The sequence below is a fragment of the Magnolia sinica genome, chromosome 8 (assembly GCF_029962835.1).
Source record: "Magnolia sinica isolate HGM2019 chromosome 8, MsV1, whole genome shotgun sequence".
Lineage (NCBI taxonomy): Eukaryota > Viridiplantae > Streptophyta > Magnoliopsida > Magnoliales > Magnoliaceae > Magnolia > Magnolia sinica.
In genome coordinates this window covers 2,854,288-2,872,958 of record NC_080580.1, presented here as the reverse complement: position 1 = coordinate 2,872,958, position 18,671 = coordinate 2,854,288, and the positions used below count along the sequence as shown (strand labels likewise).

The 18,671-nt window shown below is 39.3% G+C and overlaps 1 protein-coding gene across 1 annotated transcript; it reads left to right on the top strand.

The window, feature by feature from the left end:
* Positions 1-1,156: 1,156 nt before the first annotated feature.
* On the top strand, positions 1,157-14,415 carry LOC131252591 (probable zinc metalloprotease EGY2, chloroplastic). The gene is made up of 13 exons (XM_058253206.1): positions 1,157-1,500; positions 1,589-1,679; positions 2,793-2,876; positions 3,218-3,310; positions 3,458-3,511; positions 3,668-3,772; positions 5,826-5,900; positions 6,019-6,124; positions 6,432-6,525; positions 11,345-11,498; positions 12,963-13,170; positions 13,289-13,449; positions 13,966-14,415. Exons 1-13 carry the CDS (start codon positions 1,367-1,369, stop codon positions 14,209-14,211), a joined length of 1,605 nt encoding a protein of 534 aa, XP_058109189.1. The 5' UTR covers positions 1,157-1,366; the 3' UTR covers positions 14,212-14,415.
* The last annotated feature ends 4,256 nt before the right edge of the window (positions 14,416-18,671 follow it).

The following is an 18,671-nucleotide window of genomic DNA, read 5'->3' as shown; positions in this document are numbered from 1 at the left end:
GCCTTAATATTTCCCACATCGAAAGATCCTGATCATCCAATGACATATAGACACTGAAAACCAATGGCCCACACTTGTAGATCCAAATATGATGGATAGGATTTCTGGTGAGGGAGGTGACCATGGGACCCACCATCTGCACAATTTAGATCAGCACAGTGCGGGCCTACCATGTCATAGCTTGTTGGGCCCCACAAGATCGATCTCCATGCAGAATGGTATATTCGACTCGCATAACCTCTTCGCCGTTGTCTGCTTGTTGGTATATTCCTCTTGCATGGCTGCATGGTTATGAGTACACCACATTTTACGGACGACCGAATTAATTTCTTGTAAGCCCCCTGATGGAGCCCTTGCAAGCGGAAGCTCTGTGGGGCCCACAGTGATGTCCGTATGGCATCCACTCCGTCCATCAGTTTAGCCAGCTCATGTTTAGGACATGAGCCCAAAAATAATGCACATCCAAAACTCAAGTGGGCCATACCACAGGAAACCGTGGGATTGAAGGCCTGCCATTAAAATCTTCTAGGGGGCCTTTTCTGTTCAGATTATTTCCTGTGGTGTGGCTCAGGTAAGCTTTTGATCTGACTCATTTTTGGATAAAAGCACAAACATGAGCCGGGCGAAACTGATGGACGGAGAGGATCTCACATGGACATTCCATCGGGCCCCACAGTGCTTCTGCCTACACTGGCTCCTGTGAGTGGGGATTACCAAATCCACCGTTTTTTGAAAAAATTCATACGCCCACACATGACAGCGCTGCACGTGTGCACCGAAGTGCATTTGTCCGGTCGCAAAAATAAGGCCGGCAACACATCAGATGAAACATGGAACGCTAGATCATTGGTTGTCACTTTATAACCGTCCATTTATTCTCGTGATTGTGGCCCACCGGAGCCCGATGCCATTAGTTTTGGGTGCTCGAACACGTTCGGCATTCGATTTTTGGATTTTTTCCATTTGGCCCATCTGAAGCGGGACCTTCTAAAAGGAACGGTCTTGATCATCACGTGGCGGGCCAGGCGAGCCTCGGCAATACATTCCCGCACTCTTGCGGTTGCGGTTAAATCCGTTAAGAAATCCCAGAGCAACCGTGATATCCACGTGTCGCTCGCCGATTCGCCCTCATCGGTTCGCCTCTCGATGAGAGCGTTTGGCGGGTTTGCTTCTGCAAACGCACAGAAGCAGATAATCCCTTTCGTCATTTCCGTGGAAGATAAGATCGAAAGGAAAAACTCCAAAACCCTAATCTTCTCTTCCAAAACCCTAATTCCAGATACTCTGCTGAAATCTAGGGTTTTGGAGAAACCGCCATGGAAGCAAGATCCTCAGAGCATTAAAGCTCGCGACTCTCCCGCCAGTCATGAACTCCTCCCCTGCCTTTCTTCACTGCAGTTCTTGCTGCAATATCCGTTTCTATCCGTTCATCACTTCTTCGACCAGTGTGAGTAGGAAATGCTTTAGAAGGAGCTATAGGCGAGTGAATTCTTATTCAAGGTCAGTTGCGTTGATTTTTCTCGTTTTTCTGGGAGTTTGGTTGTGTGACTTGTTGGAATTTGGATTTGAGTGGTTTTGATTTTCTCAGTATTAGGTCAGAGCTTTCAGAGAAGCGTTGGATTGGATGCCGAGCTACATCATCAGAGACTGAGACAGAGCCCGAGAGCAACAATGACAAGGTGAACTGAATTTCAATATTTTTAAGCTGTTTGAATTTTTAAAGTATATAAAAATGGTTGTCTGCGAAGAATGAATCAGAACTGAATTTAGAGGAATTTTAGTACCATATAGTGAGGCTGGAAACATCTCTGCCGCACACACAATGCACAGGTGTATGATGATGAGCCGTGCTTGGGTAACTCGTGCTAGGTACCTACTGGGTTACTTTTAAAGCGAGGGCCGTGTGTACAAAACTTTCATGAGATCCACCACGTCCATCAGGTACATCCCCTCAGTTTAACCATTGAACCAAAAAACCATAATCATCCAAAGCTCAGGAAGGCCACGCTACAGGAAACAGTGTGGGTGGAATTCCTACCATTAGTTTTATGTAGGACCCACTGGTGTTTATACACCATCCAAACCATTCATATGATGTAATCGAACTATTCTAAAATCAGGCAGGTCATTCCACATGAATTTAGAGGTTCTAGGTATAATTATTTTGGGGTGGTCTACCTGAGTATTTAATCATCCTGATTTTCGGGATCAAGGCCCAATAAAGAGTGGTGTATGTGATGGATGGAGTGGATTTTTTGTGCATTAAGTTGTTTCTCCCACGTTCGTGAAAGTAACCCCCAGTGGGACCTAGCACAACTACCCAAGTGTTTTCCTATGATGATCGAGACTTAAATTTGGTGGCCCATCATGTTAGTAAGCTATTGCTCAAAAGACAATATAATCAAACCATGCTAATGATCAAGTTCATGGGCCTGAAACCAGATGGTTAGAAAAATGATAAGCAAATGATGAGAAACAGTCTGTTTCATTGGGCATAAGTCACAATGATCTGACAGCTTTGATTATCAGAATCACTGTGATTTTTGGGCTATAGCCTATCTAGGTGATGGCCCGGCAGATCGATGGTCTGGTAGACACCACATGCCTGCCACTTGCATGGTAGGGATGACATCTCATGGAACTCAGTTTCACACCTTGTATCATTTATCTTGATGTTATATAGTACTAATTTGATGTTCTTTCTGCTTCTCTGATTTTTATGTGGTGATCTTGTATGAGCGTTACATCTCACAGCAAAAGTGCCTTATTCACATTTTTACTTTGTTTTTCAGGATAAAAATGGAGAAACATCATCTTCAACTGATCCTCTCATGCAAAATAATGGGCACCTCGATTCTCAGCCAGTAATTGATGAAGTAATTGCTATTCTTTTACATTTTTTGGTCTGTAGCTAGTTGCAATTCCTATTCTTTTGAAGAGTGGACTAGTTTCTTGTATGAAACCCTTTATCATTATCTATTATAGTTATCGACTTATCGTACATGCATTCTTGTTCAATTAGTAAAATCAACTTATCATCCCCTTAAATCACCCTTTACTGTATCATGTCGCCAGTGTTCACATAGGTGAATGGGCTAAATACTCTTCTCATGTCCACTATAATGACTTTAACTGACCATTGCATTTTGAAAGCTTTATGGAAGAACTGATATTGTCCAACTGATTATTGAGTACTTGTTGTCATCATTTTGTTTAGAATAATGCCCAATCTATTGGCATGGAAAGACTAGACTTGAAGGATTCACTAGAGGAAAATGATCTGGAGCTCAATGCTCAAGGTGGCACCCAGGTATTCAGATGACCTTGTTATAGGAATTATATCTAGTTTGGCAAACGATGCTGTTTTCTTGGAGTTGCTGTTTCTGTTATTTGAGCATTGATTATTGGAAGACGTAAATCCACAATCGATCATAGTCATAAATTGTGATTGGCATAGGAGAGTGCTGATAATATGGAAGTTACGAGTGGCTCTCCTCTGCCAGGTGTGAAGGTGATTACTGTTGTTTTTCTTTATTTGTTTATTATTATTTTAATGTTGGGAAGTTCCTGGTCATTTTGTATCTCTTTTGTTGTTTTTGTATCTATTTTCCTCTAATATTTTTATTTTTATTTTTATTTTGCATCAAATATTGATAAACCACTGCAGCAACTTGGTGAACCCATCAAGATCCCAAAGGCAACAATTGACATTCTCAAGGACCAAGTTTTTGGTTTTGACACTTTTTTTATAACAAACCAGGAGCCCTATGAGGTGAGATTGTCTGGTTGCTGTAATTTCAATCTGGTATAGTTTGGATCTATTTATTTGGCATGCATGTTGGAACTATATTTCCTTTATGTCCGTGGACACATTTCTTGGCTGTAGATTTACATCACTGAGGTGTTCACGGATTGTTTTTGCCTTGTTAAGAGCACCTGTTCTTCTATAACTAGGATCAGCTTGGTTCTTGAAATGATGTGAGTTACACTATTCTGATACAAGAAAAGGAGCATCTGTTCCATTGTAAGTTGTAAGTAGGATCAGCATGGTTCTTGGAATGAGCAGTGTTATTGTCCTATTACAGGAGAGCTATATAAAGCTAATGCCATGGCAATTTGTGAACTTTGGAAGTTAGTAACTTGCCTATCACTTATTGAGAATTCCAAAATTGCTTTTGTAATTTCTGAAGTGTGTGGTTTAGTCATGAAGCTATCTTCTGTTGTTGTACCTTGTGTCATCAATGCTAACTACATTTAAATGTGAATATCACCATGTTCAGTTTGTGGTGGAACGCATTAGGATATAATAGTTGTTTGTTTGCTTCTCACTTATCAACACCCCTTTGCGCTTGCCTTACCCGCTTTTGAAACATTTATAAACAGGTTAAGGCATGAGGTGAAAGAATTTGTGCATGGCGGAAGCAATCTAGGCATGCATGAATTAACGCAAACAAAAAATGTACCTTCCATGAAGACTAGAGGAGGCGATTGATGGTTGCCCTTTTGCTTCTTGCGGACTAGCCGCTAGGGTTTCTACTCTATGTATGAATGAAGCTTTCCTGGGGTGTGGATTTTTGTGGGGCTTCCTAGGCTACTCTTCTATATTTATAGACTTGCATATTGCCTTCTAGCTTCCCTTGTCATAAAATTATCTTTCTAGGGAAATCTTTATAGGTTATTTCATCTGCATGTAACATTCAGAATAGATTGGCCTAATCATGCAAAGACTTTGACCAAGTCAAATTCGGTGCAAGTTTGGATGTTTCCTATAAACCACACAAGGATGTACACAATCACCTTGTTTCATGCTATTAAACACATATCATTCTATTTACCACCTTAAGGCTTACAATCTTAGGGCCCACCATATGCCACGGTCATGAGTAATCATCAATGAGTAAATCAAAATTGTTAATTTTATAAAACAACACATGTTGATTTCAATATCAATTGTTTAATAAAAAATATTTACAAAAGCAAGTTTGGCCTGGCCATGTTGATCAATCATTTCGATTCCTGATATAAAGCTAAACCCGTAAGGGCCTTAGATCATTGGTTGAGAATCCTAGTCTCCGTATAAAACATTATTGACTACCTAACTCACCATGATCCACCTAACAAGCTCACATATTGATAAATCAAAGTAATCAGTCAAGTCTCCACTAGGACCCGAGGTCCTCTCAAGTTTGGGGATAGGCGTAAAAGCATAGGAAGCGCAAGCTAATACTAGACAATAAAACCCATATCGATTTCTTAGATCTAGTCAATGTGTATAAATGCACACCCACATGTGTTGAGACACCGTCCCATGGTAGAGATTTAGCATATGCTCAATAGTCACACCATGCATAGTGGCCCATGGATAAGCTATCCTGACTTATCTGCTATCCATGACCATATTTTAAGTCTATGAACATCCAAACAATTTCTGCCTCACAATGTATTTCAGATCAAATTTGTCCTTCTTCATTTCCCTAAGGATTTAGAGACCTCAATGAAGTCTCTTAACCAAATCCATCCCAATCATGTCCATTTCATGTGTATGCTAACAATAAGCAATAGACAGAGAATAAATGAAAGAAATTCATATCATTCATCGGACTAGAAGGGCATTCGCTCCAACATGAGGACAGAAAAGTGATGGATGAGTTTTGCAGGTTTACTGTTTCTATTTCTTTGTCAAAGTGATTATGCTATGCTCATTTTTGTTATGCATCATGGCTTAATTCTTGTCCATATTCATTGTCTCTTAAAAACTTACTTGGCAAGCCCATGCTAGTTTTACACAACAAACCACCACCATAAGCTTCCTGTTCCTTCACCAGGGTGGAGTATTGTTCAAGGGGAATCTGCGAGGCAAGGCAGCTAATGCCTATGAAAAGATAACAAAAAGGATGCAGGTAGTTCTAATTTTGGTTGTTCTATGCAAATAATCAAGCAACATAACTACTTAGGGCTTTTTTAAAAAAGTATATATAGGCCTAGTTTTGTGTAAATTCCAGCACATTTTATTCACAGGATAGATTTGGGGATGAATATAAGCTTTTCCTTCTCATCAATCCAGAGGATGATAAGCCAGTTGCAGTTGTGGTTCCCAGGAAAACCTTACAACCAGAGACAACTGGTAAGTACATATCTTCTTTTTCCTGATCTGTCTGTCATAATCTTCTAACTCTCTTTCATGTTATTGGAAAAGCTTTTGAATATATGCATTTTAACAGATTCTGCCACCCCCTAGATTATAGTATATGATCATATGTGAGGATATAATATTTGCTGATAACCTCCAAAGATACGTGCATGTGTCCATATATCTTATTAATTTCTATCTCTGAATTGTGCTTTCTCTCTCTCCCTCCCTCCGTATCCTATTGATTTCTATATATGAATTGTGTTATGTAACAATTCCAGCAATGGGTTTCTGTTTGCAGCTGTCCCAGAATGGTTTGCAGCTGGTGCATTTGGATTGGTCACAATTTTTACTTTACTTCTTCGGAATGTACCTGCACTGCAATCAAATTTTCTGTATGAACTTTCTTTCCTTAATGAGTTTATTCTCCTTCTATTCATCAAGCAATAAAATAATTGTTATTTTCTAAAGCAGTTTCACTTTTTTCTTAGGTAGGTACACATCTAACAAATTGGAAGGAAATGTATATCAATATTAACTAACGGATTCCTTACACAAGGCTTCAATCTTGCTGCACCTTTTTTTCTCTTAAGGCATCGCAGTTTTAGAGATCTAGATGGCTTATCTCTTCATGATCAAATGAAAGTTAGCTTAATAGTTAATATAAATCTTGTTGAAGATAAAGGACAATGTCAGCAGTTTGCTTGTTTTATGCCCAGGAGAGAGACAATTTCAGAATTGCTTTTCTTGGTTAAGATCTCATCAAAAGATGTGGAAATAATCTACAATCCTTTCCCCTGAGAGCCTTGGGTTCCATCTCAGTAGAATCACCTCAGTTGTCCGGCCTGGAAAACATCACTCTATTAGCACACATTTGTCATCTTTAAACATCTGCTGCCCTGTAATTTCTTAGATTTGCAAAGGAGGATCTGTCAACATTTAATTTCTCAGGACCTGTGTGGAGGCTGCTTCCACTTCATCCTCTCCCCTGCTTTCTCACTTCTGCTTTAAAATAATAATAATAATAATCTCTCTTTAGGTTCATCATCCCCGTATTCATCGTCATCAACTAATTGGGGTCCATCACCATCACCATCACCACCACCACCACCGTCATCTAAGTCCATCATCATCACCCTCTTTCAAATCCTTTTCTCCAAGAGTCTGCTTGATGCTTAGGGATAAACGAGTCTATAAACTTGGTATGCTGGAATTGAGTAGAGATATTCCTTGAGGTTAAAATGGAAACTTTATCATTAAATGCTGGATTGGTTGTTTATTCATCATAAAATGGAAATTTCATCAATTTCTAGTTCTTTCAACTAGGCAAATACCTAACTCATGTACGTCCTTTTTTTTGGACGTGTTAACTTAACACATGATATTAGAGAAATAGAAGAGAAAAATGAAAGAGAGAATGATGAAGAATGAGAGGATTAAGAGGATACAATATCCCTCTCACAATGGTTTATTTATAATAGATGGTTTCAACAGATGAACACCATAAATGAGAGTAAGGGATGAGAACACAACAAATGAAAATAAAATCCAGAACATACTCTCCCTCCAAGCTGGAGCATAGATATCTCACATGCCCTGCTTGCCAGGTATCATGAAGATGAGTCCATATCATATTGACTTTTTTTTTTTTTTTTGAAAGATGAGAATATTATTGAAAAAAAAAACACAGGAGAACAGAAGCAAAAACAAGAAAAATGGAAAAACAAATAGGGAAAACAAGAAACAGAAGCAACTAAATACAAGAAAACTACTCCATAGCAGCCCAAAACCTGAACTAAGAAAAAAAAAAACCTAAGGAGCACAATCTCTGAACATCACTAGAACTCTCGAGAAGGCTCCAGCACTGAAACATTTTTATTTCAGAACCAACAATTATTTCTTTCAGCCCAGACAGCCCATAGCACAGCCAAACAGACAATTCTCCACTCCCTTTTCACCAAAGCTCCTCCCGACTCAGCATGCCAACCACAAAAAAAGGCAACCATAAATTGAGGCATAACCCAAGACACTCCCGCCAGCCTAAGAACACTCCACCAAATATCAGTAGTGAAAGAACAATGTAAGAAAAGATGGTTGACTGATTCCTCTGCTTGCATACAAAGGAGACATACATTGGGAATCTGTGTTCCTCTTTTCTTGAGGTTGTCCACAGTTAGCACTCTATTCCTTCCCATGAGCCAAGCAAAAGCTGCGAATTTAGGTGGAACTCTGTAGAACCAGACGGAGTCAGTATGGTAGCAAGAGGCAAAAGAGGATGCCAATAGAGACTTGTAGAAGGAACGCACCGAGAACTGATTGGAGCTAGAGAGTGACCATCGCATAGAATCTTCCAAAAGCAAGGACGAGGGCAGGGATACCTCCTGCAATTGAGAAAGAAGAAGGGTAAGGTCCTTTAATTCAGAATCAGAGAGATTCCTTCGAAAAGGAGGAATCCAGATTCCCTTACTCTCATTGAGACAGAAACAGTCTCTAATTGCGACATTTGGGTCAGAAGCTATGGCAAACAAAGCAGGATAAATTTTTGCCAATGTGAGCTAACCACACCAAATATCCAGCCAAAAACGTATTCTAGCACCGTTGCCCAGATTAAAAGATGTTCTTTCAAACATTACCGGGGTTGATCTAGCGATACCTTTACACAGAAAAGATGCGCAGTAAAGTGAGGAATTTTTTGTCCACCACCCAGAAATGGTGGAATCAGTGTTTTAAGTATCGAAGAAATCGGCCAATATATCCCATGACATATCTTGTATCCCACCTGTGCGATGCAAAACACACGAGTAGTGGGATATATCCCACATGTTCAATCCAGTGAGCAATTTCTATTTTCGATCCTCTTTTTTTTTCCTGTAAATCATGTTAATTAGTGTCAAATTGTTACAAATCCATTATTTTTCATGTTTTGTGTGAAAAATCATGGATTGGGAGCTTCAATTTTGAGATTTGGAGGAGATGGGCCAAGTTGCGGAAAATTGAAAAAAATAAAATCAAAATTTCCCAATTTTTCATAAATCGGTTGCAGTCTCTGTGTCCAAACATAAAATCAAACATGTATGTCACCTGATCTAGTGATTCTTCTTTTGCTTTTAAATGTATTGCTTATGTTTCCACAAGTCTTCTTAGATTTATAAATTATATAAATAGACCTTGAATGTACTTGCATCGATTCAGTTAGACAATGCATAGATTAGGACCCCATACAATGAAAACCTATTATGTGCACTTGTTTTTTGTAATGTTTTAATTTATAAGTATGTATTGATGTCTTTTTTTAACAATCACTGATGTTTCATTGAAAAATTTGACCAATTTCCCAATGTTTCCCTATGTTTCCAACAACAATGATAGATTACATGATACAACCAATATATCCCGTGTGATAACCTACACGCATCCGTATCCCAAGGGTGTGATACATAATGCAATATCAATTTTTCGAACACTGAGTGGAACCATACTTGGCAGCAACAATCTAACGCCACAGTCTGTCAACTTCGTTCCCAAACCTCTAGACCCATTTGCCTAAAAGGGCTTCATTAACCACCTGAAGGTCCTTAATATTAGCTCCTCCATCATCATACCAACTATTAGACAATTGTTTCCCTAATCATCATGGGTGGATCATCTACAGTAGGCATGGTGACATTACCATTACAAGTCATCATGAGATGGATCCTCTATGGCAAACACACAACATCAGTGTTAGATTATTGCTTTCCCAGTCATCATGGGATGGATCATCTACATCAGGCACCATGACATCATTGGTAGATTATCACTTTCCCTGTCATCATGGACGGATCATCTACAGTAGGCACCACATTATCACTGTTAGATTATCACTTTCGTGATCATCATGGGATGGATCATATGCATCAGAGGTGCTGTGACATACTGTTAGATTATCACTTTCCCAAGCATCATGGGATGGACTATTTAGAGCGCGCCACGGCGTCATTGTTAGGTTACTATTTAGAGCACGCCATGACATCATTGTTAGGTTATCTCTTTCCCTGTCAACGTAGGATGGTTCATCTTCAGGGTACACGACTGGCAGCATCACTGTTAGATCATCACTTTTCCAGTCATCATTGGATGGATCATCTATATACAAGTTATGTGATATTACTTACGATTACTGCTTTCCTAGTCCTCATGGGATGGAGCACTTAAGACAGGTGCCATGACATTGAACTCTAAGAAGATAGCATTGTCTGGACAATGTCTGGATAAATAATGGATGATATTTCCATGATGCCTGGATTGTTGCGTTGTCATGAAGATCATGACATTGTAACGATGGTGGCCTTGAGATGGTGTATTGATGTTGTGGAGATGAAGGCAATAGTGATAGCATGATGATGAAGATGATGTCGTAATGAAGTTACCCCTTATCCTGTTCCAATACCATGTTAACACATGATTATTTGAGAAACAGAAGCAAAGAGAATGATAGAGAATGGAGGATTAGATGATATAGTACCCCTCTTGCAATGGTTTATTTATAATAGATGGTTACAAGAGATAAGAATCCCATGCATGAGAATAGAGATAAAGACAGTCAACGAGAGTAGAATCCTTCCAGCATGGTGCTTCACACGAACATACAAAACTATGACTCTTTAGAACTTCTAACATATTCTCAGCAATATGTTAACAAGCAATAAAACCATCAACTTCTCATTTTGCAATATACAACTAGGAGATATTGTAACTTTGTTGCAAACTAAAAGGGCTACAAAGAAAACACCTGTTGGTGTTCCACATGCAGAGATCTGGAAACTCAGTTTGATTATCCAAATTGAGGCACTTCTATTTCATCTGATTTTGCAACTACACCACCCTCAAAGTCTTGCACTGCTGAGGGTTAACTGCAATAAGAATGAGATGGCATGTCCCATATGATCCAGTAAAGGCATGGAAAACTCCCATAATCAAGAGAAGAACAGATACGCAATCCCCCATCTGCATTGGCCCTCCATGTAGACGGTAGAAATTCAAATCTTCAATTCTAGCACTCATTCCGTAATATTTGTCACCCCTCTACCTCATCCTGTTAAACCTTTTGAAGATCCGAGGACATTCTAGTAGTGCATGTATCATGGTCATGAAGCATTTCTACTTGGGGTTTATTTCAAGGAAGTAATGGTTATATATATTTCTTTTCTAATCCACAAATATTTTACATCTCAGATCGGCATTTGATAATCTTGAATTGTTGAAAGACGGCCTTCCTGGAGCCCTTGTAACTGCATTTGTTTTAGGGGTTCATGAAGTTGGTCACATTCTAGTTGCAAAAAGCGTTGGAGCTAAGCTTGGAGTCCCGTACTTTGTTCCTAGTTGGCAGGTGCGGTATTCTTGTCCAGCTTTAATTTCTTGGGAGGTTACATGCTAGAATATTTATTATAAAATTGCAACCGTTAAATTCATACGCTGTAATTTTTGTTAATCAATTATGGTATCAAATAAGTTTGCAAGAGTTTCCTGCACCACAATGGAAAGGCTCTGAGGGGAAGGAGATTTTGCCTCCTAGCGGTCCTTTGGCAATATGAAAGGTGAGAAACAACCAAACATTCAATAAAAGTGAATCGAAGCACCGTATTAAAGAAATTGTTAAGTGACCTATTAGCTCTTGGGTAATGGTCTCAAAGGACTTCACTAGGAGCGAGAGTCCCCTATATGAGTGGTCGGGCTTGCTTTGTAATGTTGGAGTCTTGGAGCTCCTTGGGGTCACCTTTTTTTTAAAAAATAATAATAATAATAAAATCCTTTGAATGATTACTAATTAAAAATTAAAATTAAAATTTAAAAAATTAAAAAAAAAAACAAAAAACAAAAAAGAAGAAGAAGAAGAAGAAGAAGAAGTAGTTTTGCATGAGTCCTCCAATATGTGCTTCAAAAATTGAGCAGCGCCAAAATGTGCTTATTAATTTAGAAACCCAATTTGAAATGTATTGCGTCAGACTAGCATGGTTTAGTTTCGAGTGTGCCTCGTTTATTGGGATAAGTGGAAGCAGTCTTAGGTACCGAGATTCATGAATTCTACCCAAGTTGCTGCTCTCACTTCAGACCCTTTTCCTCCCCGCCAGCTACAACCACCATGACTACACCAAATCCACTTTTAGTGCTTACCATTTTTTTTTTTTAGTTCTTTCGTTGTTTTGGATTTTGATGTTATGTGCGTCTTAAATTTTTATTAACATAATTAATAACTTAGATTGCCATTGGATTAAATATGAAAATGATCTAAAAAGAAATCCATATGTTCCACACAGTCATTTCCTAGGTGCTTCTGCCTTGTCACTCTTTTGAGAACTCCTGCGTCCTCTTCTACCCCTGCTTGAAATGCCACTAAGGTGTATCATCTGCAATATGAAGCACTAAATACAAAATTATTTGCTACTCTATACATGGTGATGCTCCTGTAGTATGCCTGGTGCCCTCTGCTGTTTTTGACATGTCCATCGCGCTACCTGTTTATGGTCTGAAAAAACCAGTGTAGTTGACCTTTAAAAAAAAAAGTATAGTTGTTTCATCATCACATTTGTGTCGTGGAATTTTGACTTTATTGTCGTTGAAGTTGTCAAAACATTACTCTTGTAGCTCATGGATTTCGGATGAATGCTCCAACTTAAAGTTTGAACTTTGAAGCTGTCTCAGTTAACCAAAGCAGTTTAACATGGAAGCATTGTCCCTGAAGTTTTTATTTATTTTATTTTATTTTCTCTTTCCTCTAATGGATTCTAACTTCTTCTTCTTGTTCTTCTTCTTCTTTTGTGTCTGGAAAGTTGATGTGCTACTTTGGCTGCAGATTGGCTCATTTGGTGCCATTACAAGGATTGTAAGTATTGTGTCCAGCCGCGAGGATCTTCTAAAGATTGCAGTTGCAGGACCTTTGGCTGGATTCTCTGCAGGAATTATTCTTCTGCTCTTGGGGTTCATCTTGCCACCTTCTGATGGTATTGGTATTATAGTTGATGCAGCCGTGTTCCATGAATCATTTCTCACTGGGGGCATTGGTACGTACTTCCTACATTTGTATATGGATTTGCATTGTTAGGAGTATCACACATTTAGTATATGGCTTATCGTGTTCTGTTTAGGTCTATTGGAGCTGAAAGTCTTTTGATTTTGCAGCAAAGCTTCTTCTAGGAGACGTTCTGAAAGAAGGAACTCCTCTCTCTGTAAACCCACTTGTTATATGGGCATGGGCGGGCCTTTTAATCAATGCCATTAACAGCATCCCTGCAGGAGAGCTCGATGGAGGTCGCATATCTTTTGCTCTATGGGGAAGAAAGGTATTTCCTTCTCAATCTGAATGCATGGAATAAAATGGCCAGTGTCACATGTGCGCATACTTTTATGTGCTTGCAAATTCTCATGAACCAACCTTTTCTTGTTGATGTTTTGAGCAAATCGGCGAAAATTGCTTTCAGAATATAAAAGAATGACATCTTGTGTTTGAGACATCAATCAGAAAAGAAAATTGCTGTTAGTAAATTGTGAATGGAAGGAAAAAAATAAAAATAAAAGAGCATGCTGATACCAATTTACTGAAAATATCAATAGAAAAGCCTAATTTTTCAATAGCTCTTGCCATTTTGGAAATTGGTCACTGGGTCAAGGTAGGCCAAGAAGGTCAGGTGGCACTTGGACTGGGTTCATGTAGAATATAGTGGCCCAGACTGGGTTAGTTGCTTACGCCCATCATGGTCTTGCCATTGACCGGGCCTTGGTAAGTATAGGCTGGAACTGGGTTGCAGTGACACCACCTATTTGTAGCCTTAATGCATGACCTATGGTATGTTTTGCAGGCTTCGACTCGCGTCACTGGTGCCTCCATTGCATTGCTTGGATTAGCCTCATTATTCAATGACGTCGCATTCTATTGGGTTGTCCTGATATTCTTCTTGCAGAGAGGGCCGATCACTCCACTCTCTGAGGAGGTAACTGATCCAGAGGACAAGTACGTTGCTCTAGGCATTGCAGTTTTGATCTTGGGGCTGCTAGTATGTGCACCATACCCCTTTCCTTTTGCAGCTGAAAGTATGAGTTTCTAGTGACAGTTTGTATATGTATATTCCCTGCTCATTTTTCATACCCATGGATGCCTAGAAAACTGTATCAGTAAGTAGTTCCCTTGATTCAGCAATCAGATGAGGTAGTCCTTACATCTTCTGAAGTCGCCATTTATTTTATTTGTTGAGTCCATTTCATGTAATAAATTATGGTGTTGAATGTATCATCAATTATATGTTATAACATTAGTCACTCTATACAACATGTTCTCTGTGGAGACATGGAAACACTAGCTTACAAGACTTTACGACGGGCCATGTGAAGCATGTTTCATCTGGTATATTTTATGTGGAAAAAGTTACCATGACGTAGACCTCATGGGAACTTGCCATAAGGTCAAGCTTTGTGGGCTTCATGGTGATTTGTGTCGGACATCTGAACTGTGCATCTACTGTGGCCTCCCTTAGTGGGCCATGGGACCAAAAATCAGACCAATGAACTAGCCAGCTTGATTTTGAGCCAGTGCATTTTTCTGATGGGCCCCACCTAGTTGTGTAGCATTGGCATGTGTGCAGCATATCTCTTCTTCAATCAGCCTTCACCTTATCTAGTTGGCATTTTCCATTGCTGCATGGGCTAGGTTGCAAGTGTTTGTTGCTGTGTGGTATGTTATACCTCTGATGGGCTGTTACTGAAAAAATCATGCTGACCTGACAATCCTAACCATTCCATCTGATAGTTTAACCATTCATGCTCCTTACTATATTTTTTTTAATTTTTTTTATATCATCTGGACCTGGTGATTTTGGGACCTTTAGCAATCCATGTTGATATCCAAAGGTTGGTGATGATAGTGTGGCCCACCAGGAACTTCCACTTTTAATCTAATCATATCTATTTGATTGCTCAAGTCAGCATTTCAGCTGGTGGAATCAATACCCATTTTTTTACTTTTGGGTCTGGGCTTTGAGGTCATTGCCTCTTCGACTGGCCTAGAGAGACCGTTGGGCATTGGTCCGACACTACCCAGGCCTGTCCAACATCACAGCTGCCACACGATGCCTGATTCTGATGTCAGATGGCGTAGGTGTCTGAATCCTGGATGGTCATTAGGTAGACCACATTGCTCATATCATTATACACCAAAAATCAGTGACCCACACGTTTACGTTGGATATGGACTCTGGACCTTTTTCTTACTACCAAAAATCAGGTTTGATCTGCCACGATACGCGTGGCTATACTATTTTTAGTTCTGATGGTGGGAGCCAGGCTTTCAGACAGGTCTTGCATCTGATGGTGTGAACTGGGAACCTAACATCGACGCATTGTACCAAAACCCCTTGTGCCTAATGGTAGCAATGGGTTAGATAGCCCAAGACCCAAGGCCAGAACCTGTCCTAAACCAGCATGAGTCTACAACAACAGGCCCAACCCCATTCCCAAAAAATTGATCAAATCCCTATTTCCCACTTGAATGTTCCTAATTTGTACATTAATCAAGTGTCTGCGCTCAGATACTAGGTGGGGCCTACTTTGATGTTTATGAGAAATCCACCCCGCCATACATCTTGTCAGTTCATGTTAGGACATGAGCCCAAAATGAGGCAGATCCAAAACTCAAGTGGGCCGCATGACAGGAAACAGTGAGTGAACATTCATGGGACCACGGAAGTTTTGGATCAGGCTATTTTATTATTATTATTTATTTTTTTTTTCAGTTCATCCCAGTAGAAATGACCTTATGAACGGTTTGGATGGCATATAAACATCACGGTGGACCCAGGGAGGTTTTAACGGTAAGAAATTCTCTACCCACTTTTTCCTGTCGTGCAGCCTACTGAGTTTTGGATCCGCTTTAATTTTGGGCTCATGTCCTAACATGAGCTTAAAAAACGGATGGACCAAGTGAATTTCTTACAGACATCACGGTCGGGCCTATCTAGCTTCTCACGGAACTTCGTGCGAGAGGGTGTCGTAGGGAAGTGGTGGATCAGTACCGTTCGCCTTGTCCATCCTAAAAAGGGATGGGCTATTGTTAGAAATAAGATAAACTATTTCATGCTAAAAATCCAAATGAATGCTGATAAATAAATTTGATTAGAGGTCCACATCCAGCTTTAAAAATGGGAAAGCAATATAGCATCGACTTTAATTAAAGTAAATAAGCATGTGCGTGCTACTCATGAAGAGGGAGGGAAACTGTGCTTGATCATTGATTACTTTCCATTGATTTGCTTGCCATATGCCTAACTTTTTTGCTAGGTATTGGAATGAACCAATGCAATAGATGTACCAAATGAATCTCCCATTATCAATATAGTGGGTCACATAAAGCTTTTTACTCATATTTTTCCCAGGGCATGCTTAGATTCATGAAAAGGAAGGGAAAGGGAACATTTTTTCCCCATAAAATTCACTATATATTTGGAAAAAAAAAAGTGAGGAACACCGTTTTTCATTTTCTATCTTTATTAGAAAATCAATTGAATTTATTTCTCACCTCCAGACTTGAGAAAGATATTTTCCAACCACTAAAAGAAAATGGGTTTATCAAGAGTTAAGCCCAAATATGCTACTATCTATCCCATGTACCACATGCATCAATGTACCACATGTGTTACTGTGTCAAATGAGCCATTATTTATATCTTTGGTTATGCCCCCACACATGCCACTATGCCACATGTGCCAATGCTCCACGTGTTACCATCCATCTTCTCTTTCATCCCACATGTGTAAAGCACTTGCATGTGCTAATGCGCCACATGTGACGCCATCTATCTTTTCCTCTACTCACATGTGATAATATGCCATATGTACTATCAGTTTTTCTTCTCTTGTGCCCACATGTGCGAAGTTCCCTACACATGTCATTATGCCATGTTCATCTTCAATTGTTCCAAATATACCACGTGTCAAAAATACACATGTGCACATGTGCAAGTGCTCATATATGCTAGGTGCCAGTGCATGACTCGTACCATGTCCCACTATAAGGCTTCATGCTCCTCATATGTGTTGCATATGCCACAATTTACCTTCAAGTGCCCGCATATTCCACTTAGGACACATGCCACTATTCATCTTCGAGCATCCAACATACGGCAGACTTACTTTAGCACATGCTGGTGCTACAAATAAATTTTTCAAAGTTTTTTTTTTGCCAAATAATATATTTAAAAGTAGATCCTAAATTTCTTGAAAGTCGTGTTGAAAAACAAATAACGAGATAATATTTATTTTCTGAAAATAAGGTTTTCCAAGATATACTACTTATTTCGTTTCTTATGCTTTTTATGAATTCAAATAGGCCTTAATGAGAAGCCTTCTCATGTGGATTACTCACAACAAAGATGAAAGGAGCGTAGGCTGTAGGCATTAAAATAAGTGAGTGGACGAAATATCAACTATTTCCTCGTGTGGTAAAATCCCAACTATTTTCACTAAATAACTACAAATTTTATGAAAAGTTAACCTTCCCTTAACCATTATTGTGAAGACTAATCACGAGCAATGCTTGGCCAATATTACCTAAAAATAGTTTTTCTAAGTAGAGAACTTTGAATGTTCAGAAATATTTGAAAGATATTTTAGTCGAAATTAGAAGTATTTTGATAATTGAAAAAAATGAAGTGATATGTACAACTCGGAATACATCTACAAAAGATAGTAAATTGTTTAAAATTTACCAACAAGTAATGGTCGACCAAATTTTCCTGGGAACTAGTAGTATAAAGTGATGTAGCTTTTGTTTGTTCTTAGGGTATTTTTTGTCGTTTCAAATCCTTCTTATATCTGCATGAAAGGTGTTATTAAGGAGCCAGTATGACAAAGGCTCTGTTTAATCGATGATGATAGTTGTGCAACATCTACTCTATTCATTTATGTGTTCACTCATTTTAGGATCTCATTATTGTTATGGGCAAAAATGGACTAACTAGATGAATAGACTCGAAGACTATGGATTGCTTGAGGGTCGGAAAATCACCCCGACCTCGGCCTCGGGTACCAAAACCGACCAAAGAACTCGATGTCGGTTACCAAATTTGGAGGTTGGCCTCGGATACCGGCCTCGGCAACCAACTTCGGAGGTTGGCCTCGAATGAACTCGACCTCGGGAACTAACTTTGGAGGTCGACCTCGGATATTGACCATCACCTCAGAATCAAATATACTTGCGGTATATTAAGATATGATATGATTATCCTCTAACATATTCGTGAGAAAATCAGAAAATCAATTACAACACACCCGGAGGAAGATATCTTTCGTAATAAGCAATCACTATCCAAGAATCATTGCCATGTACGCCACCGCCCCCAAAAGGCTATAGATAAATACTCCACCTACAGTGAAAGGTACACAAAATCTCTCGCCCAAAACCCCACAACACTATCAGACCCAGATTCCTAGCCTGACTTTGACATCGGAGGGTCCTCTGATCTAGTTAGGGTCTCCTTTGTCTTCTTCCTAAGCAGGTGTTTGAAAATCCAACAGCC

What these genes read in the sequence shown, in the direction of transcription:
- LOC131252591 (XM_058253206.1), top strand. Translation starts at nt 1,367, where the DNA reads ATGAACTCCTCCCCTGCCTTTCTTCACTGCAGTTCTTGCTGCAATATC. An exon ending in CAAACCAGGAGCCCTATGAG is followed by an intron (nt 3,773 to 5,825) that starts GTGAGATTGTCT and finishes TTCCTTCACCAG; the next exon opens with GGTGGAGTATTGTTCAAGGG. An exon ending in CTTACAACCAGAGACAACTG is followed by an intron (nt 6,125 to 6,431) that starts GTAAGTACATAT and finishes TTCTGTTTGCAG; the next exon opens with CTGTCCCAGAATGGTTTGCA.